This window comes from Mandrillus leucophaeus, unplaced genomic scaffold, assembly GCF_000951045.1.
Source record: "Mandrillus leucophaeus isolate KB7577 unplaced genomic scaffold, Mleu.le_1.0 Scaffold274, whole genome shotgun sequence".
Taxonomy (NCBI): Eukaryota; Metazoa; Chordata; class Mammalia; order Primates; family Cercopithecidae; genus Mandrillus; species Mandrillus leucophaeus.
In genome coordinates, this window is record NW_012102854.1 from 1559051 (window position 1) to 1571926 (window position 12876).

The following is a 12876-nucleotide window of genomic DNA, read 5'->3' on the forward strand; positions in this document are numbered from 1 at the left end:
TGCCCCAGTCTCCCAAGTAGCTGGAATTACATGTGCACACCACCATGCCCGGCTAATTCTTTTTTTTTTCTTTTTGACAGGGAGTCTCGATCTGCAATCTCTGCCTCCCAGGTTCAGGTGATTCTTCTGCCTCAGCCTCCCGAGTAGCTGGGATTACAGGTGCCCGCCACTACGCCTGGCTAGTTTTTGCATTTTTAGTAGAGACAGGGTTTCACCATGTTGGCCAGGCTCCTGACCTCAAGTGATCCACCTGCCTCAGCCTCTCAAAGTGCTGGGATTACAGGCGTCAGCCACCATGCCTAGCCTAATTTTTGCATTTTTAGTAGAGATGGGGTTTTGCCATGTTGGCCAGGCTGGTCTTAAACTCCTGGCCTCAAGCTATCCACCTGCCTTAGCCTTAGTGCTGGAATCAGAAGCATGAGCCACCGTGCCCAGCCCATCCTGCTGTATTTTAATAAGTGCGTAATATTTACCATTAAAAGTAACTTTTGCATATAGGCATCTTTCAATCCCCACGCAGCCTGTTGATCATTAACTACTTGCTCTTCTGGAGATCGGGGGGCACTGCTCCTCCTTCTGTTTTACAGAAAATAAACTGGGCTCCATGGGGTCCCATGGGGTGGGAGTGGGACTGGGATGGAATCAGTGTGGGGTGAGCCACAGAGCCCTGGAGCATCACTGGCCCCTCTATCCATCCAGTGCGGGGGCCTGAAGGGAGTCCTGGCTTCCTGTCCTTGAAGCTGGCCTCTTGTCTGACTGTCTTTCCATGTCTCCCTGCCCTCTTTCTTCAGGTTGGCGTCTCTAAAGCTGGGTCTCTGTTGCCATGGGCCTGACTCCAGTGAGGCTTTGTCACCCAGTCTCTTCTGACATCTCTGTCCCTCCCCATCTGTCTTTGAGTGTTCCTATCTCATCTCCTTGTCTGTCTCCATCTGTCTCTTGGTTTTCTCCCCGTCTCCCTTCCCACTGCAGTCTCTGATGGTTCTCATCTCTGCCTCTAAGCCTCCTGCTCACAGCGCCATCTCTACCTCCGCCTGCCACATTCTGTGTGTGTCTCTCCCTGTTCTCAGGAAGACTCACGTACATTAAAAAGAAAAAAAGATAAAACACTTAGGGGGTACAAGTGCAGATTCCTTACTGGATACATGTCACGGTGAGGCCTGGGCCTTTAGTGCACCCGAATAGTGAACAACGTACCCAACTGGTAACCGTTCAGTTTCCCCCACGCTCCCGCCTTTTGGAGTCTGCAGTGCCTGTTGCCCCACTCTGCATGTCCACCTGTACCCACTGTTCTGCTCCCACTCGGGAGTGAGAATCACATGCATTTGGAAGCGTCCTTTCTGGAGCCATCCTCTCTTCCCATCTCCTCCCATGCCCCTATACTTGCAGTGATCACAAGGGGGGTCGGGGTAGGAAAGACTAGTGATGGGGGGAAGGGGCTTTGAGGATCCTGGGGCTGGGTGGTCTGGCCCAGGTGGCAGGGGGCTAAAGGGCACTTCCTGCCAGGGAGGGAGGCTCTCAGCCTCTGACCGGACTGGAAAATGTGACGTCAGAGAGGGGGCAGTAAGGCAGGCAAGACAGGAACAGGAGAAATTCGACACCTCTCCTGGGGGACCTCCATCCCTGAGAGGCCTTGGTATTGTCCATCCCCCGACTTATGCCCCACAAAGTCCTGCCCAACCTGCTCCCTCCTAATGGAGGGTTCTGATGGCTGTGTCCCTGGGAGACCCCCCTCTCCTCCCCATACTCAGACCCTGCCATCTCCCCTCCTCTGGCTTGGTCCCTGCCCCAGCCTCCTTCCAGACTTCCAGCCACAGTGGTGGTCGCAGGGCTTTTTTTTTTGGAGACGGTCTCACTCTGTCACCAAGGCTGGAGTGCAGTGGCGCGATCTGGGCTCACTGCAACCTTTTACGGGGTTCAAGCGATTCTCCTGCTTCAGCCCTCCCAAGTAGCTGGGACTACATGTGCCCACCACCATACCCAACTAATTTTTGTATTTTTCAGTAGGGATGGGGTTTCACTATGTTGGCCAGGCTGGTCTTGAACTCGTGACCTCAAGTGATCTGCGTGCCTTGCCCTCCCAAAGTGCTGGGATTACAGGCCTGCGCCACCGCGCCCAGTACACATCTGTGCTGCCTAGGACCTTGCTGCTGCTTGAATTTCCTCAGCTTTTTGGGGTTTGCTGCTGCCTTCTACATAAAGCTTAAGCTCTCAGCCTGGCATTCAAGTCCCTGCACAGACACCTCTTCAGACAGGCAGAGGCCAGCTTGGAGCTGGGAAAAGAGGGGGACAGACCCCGAGTCTCTGTTCTCTCTCTCCATCTGTGGGTCTCTCCTCCTTTTTCATTTCCCAGCTTCAAAGGAAAGAACAGAGACCAAAAGGGATATAGAGGCTTAGAGACAAGAAATGGAGGGGTACCCACAGAGACAGAGATGCAGAGGTGCCCACCGAGACTTAGAGCATGGCGAGCTGGCTGGGCGTGGCAGACTGGAGAAGCTGGAAAGCCCGAGGAGACTTGGGGGTGGACAGTTCCTTCAGGAAGGGCCCCCTCACCCACAGGTCAGTGCCCTGGGTGCCCCCATCCTGCCCTGACCACTCTGGGCTCTTACTGTCAGGGCATTGAGCCTATTTTCTGCCACTGGACCTTGAGCTCTAAGGGTGCAAGGCCCAGGACTTTTAGTCACCATTGTGTCCCCAAGCACTGTTCAGACCCTTGGTGAGTCTGCTGGATGGAGGGCCTAGAAGGCTGTGAGCTACAGAAGGGAAGGGCCTAGAAGATCTCCTACCTTAGTGCTGAGAACACAGGAGGTAGCCAGGACACAGGTGTGGGCCTCAGCTTGGCTCAACCCTTGCCACTGGCGCCCCCTTTCTCCTCTGGAGTGGGCGGCACTCGGCATGTGTGGAAAAGGTTTGAAGAGGGAATGGGTGCACAGGAAGGGCTCAGAAGCCCCTGCCTGGGTGTTTGTCTGGGTAAACTCTCAAGGCTCCCCGCCATTTCCACGTGTGGGGAAGCCAAGCCCTGCTCCCCACAGCGTGCTTCCATGCCCAGGCAGGGGTGGAAATGAACATAAATTTATTGAAACTGGTTTTGGGGCAGGGGATGCGTGGACAGCTGGGGGTTTTCCAAAGAGAACTGAGGGAGGAGCCAGCGCCCGGCCAGGTGGGAGCGGGTGCCTGGCCACAGACCCTATCTCAGGCCCAGCTTCTTCTTTTCCTTCTGCTTCTTGCGGACCACGTCCAGATTCCGGTCCTTCCACATACTCTTGCGAAGCTTGATGGGGCGCGAGCCCACATACTTCCCTGTGGAGACAGAGGGTTCAAGGCAGGCTTGGTCAGGCTTAGGTCAGCGCGTGCCGTGCCCGCAGTCCCCAGGGGAGGCCACACCCACCATTCATCTCACGCATGGCGCGCACGTAGTCGCTGGGGTCCTTGAAGCTGACGAAGCCGTAGCCCTTGGTCTTGCCTGTGCGCTTGTCACGGATCACCTTGGCCTTAAGGAAGGATGGGAAGCGGCTGAAGGCGCGTGCCAAGATGTCATCGTTCACCTCATTGCCCAGATCCCCACAGAAGATCCGGAAGTCATCTGGGGATGGGGGAGAGATGACGTCAGAGGATGCAGAGGCCTTGCCCGGTGTCTACCTTGTCTGAATGACCCCACCTTTTCGGAGGTATCCTGTCTCTGCCTAGGGACCTCTTAGTAATAATGGTCAACACCTACTGACCCTGCGCCAGGAGCTCGGCCGGGCACCTGGAGGGGTGTTTTCCATTTCTGGCACTCCCAACCATGCTTTTACACTGAGGCACAGAGAGGTCAAGTCACTGCTCTAAGTGACACAAGCAGGAAGTGGTGGAGTTGGGACAAGAGCTCAGGCATCTGGCTTGAGTTCTTACTTTTAACCTTGAACTGCACTGCCCTCCCCACCCCAGGGCCACCTCACTCATTCCTGTAGTAACACCCCTAACTCTGCCCCAGCCCTGGCCTTTCCTCTGAGCCTCGGCATCCCTTGGTCCCCTGGGCCCGTCACCCACTGGCTGCCCATCATGGCACCTCAGGAACATGGGCTTCATCTTTCCTCAGCCCTGCTTCCCCTGCAAAGCCTGCCCTAACTCCCCCTTGAGACCTGGACATGCTGCCTGCTGCTCTGCCACGGCTGCACCCAGCTGACATTCTCACGCTGCCTGAGTGGGGCCTGTGCTTCTGTCCCAAAGAATCCCTGTCTCCACAAGAGAGGGGAGGAGGCAGATGAGGCTTAAAAGGCTAAGTGAGCCAAACGCAGTGGCTCACGCCTGTGATCCCAGCACTTTGGGAGGCCAAGGGAGGCAGACCACTTGAGCTCGAGAGTTCAAGACCAGCCTGACCAACATGGTAAAACCCCATCTCTACCAAAAAATACAAAAATTAGCTAGGTGTGGTGATGGGTGCCTGTGATCCCGGCTACTCGGAAGGCTGAGGTGGGAGAACTGCTTGAACCCAGGAGGTGGAGGTTGCAGTGAACCAAGATTACACCACTGCACTCTAACCTGGGTGACAGTGCGAGACTCTGTCTCAAAAAAAAGAAAAAAAAAAAAAGAAGAAAAACAAACAAAAAGAACAGGCTAAGTGACTTGCCCAAGGTCACAAAGCTAGGGTCTTCTCTGGGCCAGGTAGACGGTCCCAGGAGAGGGGGCGGAAGTCAAACACTGAGGCAGGAGGGGTCTATCTCCTTCCTCGGCCATTGCTGCGGCTGCCCCATGGTGTCTGTGATTTGGGACACTCTAAGCACAAGTTAAGCGATGCCAGAAGCAAACAACTGGCCAAACTCAGAAGGTGGGACCTTGTACATGACAACTGCCCTGGACACTTCAAAAAATATATACAAAACAACGAAGTAGGAAAGAGACCGTTCTTATTAAGATATAATCAAGGCCGGGCGTGTATATGGTTTCTTTGTTTTTAGCTCAGTCACTTGAAGCAAGTTTTAAGTGATCACTTCTAAATCTCTCAATATTTATCTCCTAAGAAAACAGATATTTTGGCCAGGCACGGTGGCTCATGCCTGTAATCCCAGCACTTTGGGAGGCGGAGGCAGGCGGATCACGAGGTCAGGAGTTCGAGACCAGCCTGGCCAGCATGGTGAAACCCTGTCTCTACTAAAAATATAAAAACTTAGCCAAGCATGGTGGCGCACACCTGTAGTCCCAGCTACTCGGGAGGCTGGGGCAGGAGGATTATTTAAACCCGGCAGGTGGAGGCTGCAGTGAGCTGAGATAGAGCCACTGCACTCCAGCCTGGGTGATGGAGTGAGACTCCATCTCAGAAAAAAAAAAAAACAAAAAACCAAAAAGATATAATTGAGGGACATAAAACTGCATGCATGTTGATTCAGGGCAAAAATATTAATAGTTCTAACAGAGTTTTGGGACACCTAGGGAAATACGAATATAAACTAAAAATAAGATACTGAAGAATTAATTTTCTTAGAGTTGATAATGGTCTTATGATATGCAAAAAGTATCTCATATCTTTTTTTTTTGTTTGTTTTGAGATGGAGTCTCGTTCTATTGCCAGGCTGGAGTACAGTGGCCTGATCTCGGCTCACTGCAACCTCCGCCTCCCAGGTTCAGGCAATACTCCTGTCTCAGCCAACCAAGTAGCTGGGATTATAGGTGCCTCCCACCATGCCTGGCTAATTTTTTTGTATTTTCAGTAGAGACGGGGTTCCACCAAGTTGGCCAGGCTGGTCTTGAACTCCTGACCTCAAGTGAGCCACCTGCCTCCGCCTCCCAAAGTGCTGGGATTACAGGTGTGAGCCACCGTGCCTGGCCAAAATCTCTCTTTTCTTAGGAGATAAATACTGAGATATTTAGAAGTGATTACTTCACTTATAACTTGCTTCAAATGACTGAGCTAAAAACAAAGAAACCATATACGTACACAAAGAGGAAAAAAGTGAACACAGCAAAATGTTAATTGCAGAATCTAGGTGGTGGGTAGACGGCTGTTTACTGTGCCATTCTTTGTTTAAAATTTTTCCCGGCCAGGCGCAGCAGCTCACGCCTGTAATCCCGGCACTTTGGGAGCCTGAGGCAGGACAATCACTTGAACCTGGGGGGCGGAGGCTGCAGTGAGCCGAGATTGCGCTACTGTACTCCAGTCTGGGCAACTGAGTGAGACTTCATCTCATAAAAAAAAATAATAATAATTTTTTTTTTTCTAAGAGTTGGGAAAAAAAAGAATGCTTTCTGAAGCCAGGCACCTCATGAGTAAAACGGGCTGCAAAGCCCCATGTCCCTGTCACCTCCACTGAGCTCTGGCCCATGGCTGGGTGAGGAACCAGCCCCTGAGCCACAGCCTCCCCTCCCCAAGGTGGGCTAACAACAGCGCCCACCCTACTGAGAGAGGTGGAGTTACCAGGTTCACCCTCCCAGTCTGCATCCCAAGGACAGCAGCCTGGTCTGACCTTGGCTGAGCCATGCCTGACCTCGAGCTTCAGCAGCTTACCTGCATCCCACTCCAGCAGGCTGGGGTCCTCCCAGCTGCTCCCTGCTGCTGTGCGAATGCAGCGTTTCAATTTCTCTGGCTTCCCCTTCTTCTTGTCTTCACCCAGGGGCTCTGGGACCTGCAGAGGAAAGGGGAGGGGTGCAAAGGGCTTGGTATTGGGGTCTCCCACTGTCCGCTGGTCCCTGGCCCTCTTGCCACCACAGTAAGGGCTGGATGTGCTTCTGGATGTGGGGCACATGTGTCCGCCTCCCTCCCCCAGGTCCTCCTGCTGCCCGGTCCGTCTGTGTGGAAGTTCCTGGGCCCCTGTCTGCCCCTTGTCCCCTCTGTCCCCTCACCACTAGGCTCCCTGCTTACCTCAAGAGCCATGAGGCCAGGGGGTGGCTCTGGCCGAGGGGGCCGGGGCCGAGGACGCAGGGACAGGAGTTCAGGAATGCGCAGTGGGGGCAGAAGGCCGCGGACGACCTCCAGCGGGAGGGGCAGGGGCTCAGGCTCGGGCAAGGGCATGGCCAGGGCCAGAGGCAGGCTGGGCCCGATGACTGCAGGGCCAGCTGGGGCAGCTCCTGCCCCCACGGCCACAGCCGCACTAGCCTCCTCCAGCCCAGCCGCTGCCGCCACCACTGCCTCTTCCTTCTCCTTCAGGCCCAACCCCAGGCCTAGGCCCAGCTCTCGGGGTGCTGCTGGTTCTTCCTGTGGGTAAGAGGAGAGCATGAGGGGGGCTGGCTCACAGGCTCAGACCTTACTCTCATCCCCATTCCATCCAACAAAGCAAAGGCCTGGAGGCCAGAGAGCAGCCAAGAGACACCCAGGCAGAGTCTCCAGCCAGACAAACACAGAGAAGGAGAAACGTAGGCAGAGAGAGACAGCCACAGACAAGAACATCAGGAACAATCAAAAGAGAAATATTCCAATAGCATGTTTCTCTCTGTACTTGCTTCACAAAAGGAGAGAACAGATTTTGCCGCAGAAAGACAGATGCAGAGAGAGACAGAGATAAAGGCAGAGTGAGAAGGTAGAGAAACAGAAAGTCAGGGGAGAGGCCAACTCAGACATAGCCCATGGGGCCAGGATGGATGGTCTCCCCGTCCACCGCACGTCTGACCATTACTTCCCTGTCCACTCACCAGAGGGGGCCTCAGCGCAGCCATGGAGCCCAGCGGGGGACCTGGAGCCCGAGCCATTGGTGGCAGCATCATGGGTGGTCCAGGGGGCCCAGGCAGAGGGGGGCCCACAAGGGCCTGGTGAGGGGGCCGTAGGGCCATAGGGCGGGGGCCGGCTGCTGCAGAGGAGAGAGCAGAATCTGTCAGGGTGTTAGTGGGGAGTTCCAGGGCCTGGGGGGAGTTATGTGGCAGGGATGATGACCCTGGCCCCTCACCTGCTCTCTGTAGCACGTGGGGGACGAAGGCTGGACGCAGGATAGGGGCCCTCTGGGGGGCCACAGCTGTGGGAGAGAGAGATGGGGGTGTGTGTCATGGGGGACAGGGGCACTTGGGGCAAAGTGTGTGTGCATGTGTGCGTGTATGTGTGTGCGCACTCTCAGCATACAAGAAATCCTGGAGAAGAGTCTGGGGAGCCCTCCTGGGGAGTCCTGGGGGCCTCTCCCCTGGTTCACTGCATGAAAATTTACCACTGAGGAGCTCCTCCGGCTCAGCCCTGTGGCAGGCAATGCTGGGGACACACCCACAGACCCAGGGTTCTCAGGGAGCTCCTGGTCCAGAGGAGCGAATGGAGACATCACTAGAGAAGGAGAGACAATGGGGACCAGGGCTGGAAGTGGGGAAGCTCAGGCAGCGGGATCAGTGCTAAGAGAGGGGAGCCCTCTGACCCAGCCAGGCCTAGGGAAGGCTTCCTGGAGAAAGGGACCTGTGAGCTGAGACCCGAGGGACAATGAAGTGTTAGGCAAAGGGTGACTGCGAATATTATTGGCAGGGAGAACACTTATAAGCAAAACCTTTCCCTTTTCAGCTTAGTGTAACTGTAATAGAAGAAGTGGGGCTTAGAGAGTGTCATGAGAAGGGCTGAGCGGCCAGCAGACACCCAAGTAGAGCTGTTTTGTTTTGAAAGCACAGCATTCTTGGCTGAACCACGGGTGTCCTCCTGAGGGCACTGGGGAGCCACAGCGGGTTGGAAGCTGGGCAGGGGGAGTAGGTCAGATTTGCATTTTGATCAAAACCATACTAAAAACTAAGAGACATTACAACTTCTCAGAGATCATCAGATTAAAAAGTTTAACAGGGTTTAGGTAACATAAGTAGCATGTTTGGTTTAACAAAGATTATACCAGAATTTTACATCCAAATAAGAACACGCATCCTTTTCATACATATAAGGAAGTAATGTCCTACAAATTGACAGTGTGAGTAAAGGTTATTTGAAGAACAAAAGGTGGAATGTGGAAAATGGCCTGCGGGGGAGGATGGCTGGAAGATTACAGCTGGGTGACAGTGAGCAGGGAGAGAAGGGACCTAGGGCTAGCACATCCCAGAAATGTTCGGGCTGCTGGGGATCTCTCCCTGCAAGAAGCAAGGTCATGTAGGGTTGTGACTGCCAGGGGAAGAGCCTGGTGCTTGTCTCAACAGTCTGTTCATCCCATCAACAGACAGAACATAATGCTTCCTATGTGGCAGGTACTGAGACTTCTGCCGCTCATGGAGCTTGTATTTCAGAGGATGCAAAAGATGATAGCCATAGTCAATAAGAAATGATACAGCTTATTATGAGGTGTTAAGTGCTGTGGCAATTTGGAATTAGGACTGACAGCAGGAGGGTTGGTTTGCAGTGATCAGGTTAAAACAAAATTGACTTGACATCATCAGGAAGGACATGATCAGGTTTGTGCTTTAGGATGACAACATCAAGTTGGGATGAAATGCAAAGGGTGATGTAGAGCAAGGATTCAGGCAAGAGGCTGAAGTCATGTAGACAAGAGTGCCTGATTAAATGTGGGGGTCCCTGGCCCCAGACTCACCTGCCCGCCGCAGGAACATGGCTTCTCGAGCCTCTGGACTGTCCAGGTGACTCCGATCACCAGGGCCAAAGCCAACTGTTGGGAGGGAAGAGGCAAGGATGGTGGGAGTCCTGGGCACACCTTTTTACCACCCTGCTTTATTGCCCAACCCCCTCACCTTGCCACTCTTTACTTACCGGGGCCTACAAAAGGAGGGCCACCCACCATGGGAGGAACTACTGTGGCTGCAGCAGCTGCCCGGGCCTCCAGAGTCTGCTGGACCTGTCGGGGAAGAGGTCAGGGTGAGGGGCCTGACTCAGCCTTCCCCATCTGCTGAGGCTAGCTCACCCCAAGAGACCAAGAGCTTCATGCTTTATGCTCTGTATGTGACTGGGTATCTCAGGTCTCAGCTACAATGCCACTTCTCGGGGAGGCTTTTGGGATCACACTAGGGCTCTCTGAGCAGCAGTTTCTCTCACCACCTTATTTCATCTTCCCCACAGCACTTAGCACCGACTGCAACTGTGTCCAACCTCCTCCCCATCTAACATGCACAACCTCCATCCAAGCCACCATTAGCTCCTGTCTAGATTACCGTACTAGCCCCTTCCTCCATCTCCTGGCTTCTGCCCTTGTCCTTTACAGTCTATTCCTTTTTTTTTGAGACGGAGTCTTGCTCTGTCGCCCAGGCTGGAGTGCAGTGGTGCAAGCTTGGCTCACTGCAACCTCCGCCTCCTGGGTTCAAGTGATTTTCCTGCCTCAGCCTCCTGAGTAGCTGGGATTACAGGAGTCCGCCAACACGCCCGGCTAATTTTTGTATTTTTAGTAGAGATGGGGTTTCACCATGTTGGCCAGGCTGGTCTTGAACTCCTGACCTCGTGATCCACCTGCCTTGGCCTCCCACAGTGCTGAGATTACAGGCAGGAGCAACTGTGCCTGGCTGCCAGGGTTCTTAAAATGGCTGTAAGGCTCTCCAAGATTTGGCCTCACCTCTCTGTCCTTATTTCCTCCCACTTTCCTCTTTGCTCACTCCACTGTCACTGGTCTCCTTGCTCTGTCACCAGTCTCAAGTGCAGTGGTGCAATCTTGGCTCACTGCAACCTCCGCTTCCCAGGTTCAAGTGATTCTCCTGCCTCAGCCTCCCAAGTAGCTGGGACTATAGGCGCGTGCCACCACACCTAGCTAATTTTTGTATTTTTAGTAGAGACGGGGTTTCACCATGTTGGCCAAGATGGACTCGATCTCCTGACCTTGTGATCTGCCTGTCTCAGCCTCCCAAAGTGCTGGGATTACAGGTGTGAGCCACCGCACCCAGCGCCCAGCCTATTCTCAATAATTTCTCTCTTTCTCTACTAGTCATATATAGCTGGCTACTAAGCACTTGAAATGTGATTGAGAATAACGAATTATTAAATATGAATTTAAAATATATCAGAACATTCTCATCATTGCAGAAAGCTCTACTGGACAACATGCTCTAGAATATAAGCTCCCAAAGGGCAGAAATGTCTCCCTCAGTCATTACTGTGTTCTCAGTGCCTGGCACATAAAATATTTGTCATGCTAATTAGTCAACAAGCTAAAACGTCAACAGCTCTCTGTACACAAACACCTACCGTGTTCGAGGCATTGTGTTGCCTAACTTATATGCCTTAGCTCAGCCGTACCTGCTGGTATGTGTTGGTCGCGATAATTGGACGGATCACAGGAGCCGCTGGGACCTGCATCGCTTCTACCGTGGGGACCGTGGGGACCGTGGGCACCGCAGGCACAGCAGTTGGGATTCCGGGTACTGGAGCCCCCAGAACTTCCTGCTCAAACCTGGAGGAGAAGAACAGACACCAGCGCTCAGGACCTCGTACCAATTTTGTAACTCTGGGTATATCGCGAGGGGACCCTCACCCCTGCCAACCTCTCCCCTATCCCCGCCCCCACAATCCCGAAGGTCCCACTTCCCCATGTTAGAGCCGTATCTCTGGCCTATCGAGGCCTGGAGGCTCCGGGATTCGGTGGCTCTGGCTCTGGGACGACTTTTATTACTCCCTGTCGCGGGCCTTACAGGGCCATCTCCGCCTCCATTTCCTTCAAGCGTTCCTCGCCGCTCTTGCCCGGGATGCCAGCGCCAGGACCCGGGACCACGGGTCCTCCTGCACCCGGGAGTCCCGGGGCTGGCCCCGCCCCAGCCATCGCTGCCGCCGTCGTTGTCGCCGCTACTACTGTCTCAGCTTAGCTGCTGCCGCTGGTTCTGCTGTCTACTCTCAGCCTTCGTCTGGGTGGGCTCCCGAGGATGACGTCCAGCGAAAGCGACGGGCGGTGGCGCATGACGTCATACGTTCGGGCGCGAGAGCCAATGAGATTTTTCCACACCCTCAGGGGACTACAGGCCAATCAGAGTGAGAGAAGGACACAAGAACGCAAGAACCTGGGCCTATGAGAGCACAGCGAAGAGAGGCGGCCCCGCCTTCCTGGGGGACCACGGGCTAATGAGAGCGAAGCAAAGTCAGTTGGGCCCATCCCCAATGTGGAATCTGGACCTTTGAGAACGCAGGAAACTTCGGAGGACCGTCCTGTGCCACCGCGGAGCCTGCGCCGGAAGTTTAAAAAGATGCTAAAGTCTGCGTCAACCCCAGGATTGGGCAAGGCTGGGAGGCCTGGGGTCCCCTATCCTGGAGTAGGTTGACACCCGACCTGTGGTTCCCACGAAGACCAGAGACGCCCAGGAGGAAGCGCCTGACCCGGGCTTCCTGGACGACAGCTGAAGACTTTTGAGGAGGCTGTTCAGTGTGGGAGTCAAGGCCCAGAGACTAGTGCAACTCAGAGGAGCACGTCCATGGGCTTGGTCCCTGTCCTTTCTTGGGCCACAGCTGACCCTTTTTTTTTTTTTTCTTTTTATCCCCGTAGCCCTCACAAGTGTTTTATTCTGAGTATTTTCAAACAGGCACATTAGGGGGAATAGTATAACGAACTCTTAAGTACCTCTCAAACGCTACCAGTATTCAACACGTCTGGATTTCACTTGATCTATACTTCTCTTTGTCAGGCGCGTCCGTGTGAAGAGAGCACCAATTGGGCAGACTTTGTGTGGGCAACAAGGCTGTTTATTTCACCTGGGTGCAGGCGGACTGAGTCCGAAAAAGGAGTCAGCAAAGATTGGTGGGATTATCATTAGTTCTTACAGGTTTGGGATAGGCGTGCAAAGTACATTCTCAAGGGCGGGGAGAATGTTACAAAGTACCTTAAGGGCAGGGGAGAATGTTACAAAGTACCTTCTTAAGGGTAGGGGAGAATGTTACAAAGTACCTTCTTAAGGGCAGGGGAGAATATTACAAAGTACCTTCTTAAAGGTGGGCGGAGAATATATCGTGTCAGTTAGGGTGGGGTAGGAACAAATCACAATGGTGGAATGTCATCAGTTAAGGCTATTTTCACTTCTTTTGTGGATCTTCAGTTGCTT

General features: G+C 53.7%; 1 protein-coding gene across 3 annotated transcripts; it reads right to left on the reverse strand.

Moving 5' to 3' along the window:
- Positions 1–3053: 3053 nt before the first annotated feature.
- RBM42 (RNA binding motif protein 42) lies at positions 3054–11747 on the reverse strand. Of its 3 annotated transcripts, XM_011984864.1 has the most exons (10): positions 11482–11747; positions 11090–11243; positions 9620–9704; positions 9444–9518; positions 7851–7916; positions 7600–7775; positions 6833–7165; positions 6479–6596; positions 3386–3580; positions 3054–3297 (listed from the first exon to the last, which is right to left on the reverse strand). In XM_011984864.1, the coding sequence occupies exons 1-10, from the start codon at positions 11607–11609 to the stop codon at positions 3185–3187; spliced, it is 1443 nt and encodes a 480-aa protein (XP_011840254.1). In that variant the 5' UTR covers positions 11610–11747; the 3' UTR covers positions 3054–3184. The 3 variants fall into 3 exon arrangements, with proteins under 3 accessions (XP_011840254.1, XP_011840256.1, XP_011840255.1); XM_011984866.1 differs by lacking the exon at positions 7851–7916 and having other exon boundaries at positions 7600–7751; XM_011984865.1 differs by lacking the exon at positions 7851–7916 and having other exon boundaries at positions 7600–7754.
- Positions 11748–12876: the final 1129 nt, after the last annotated feature.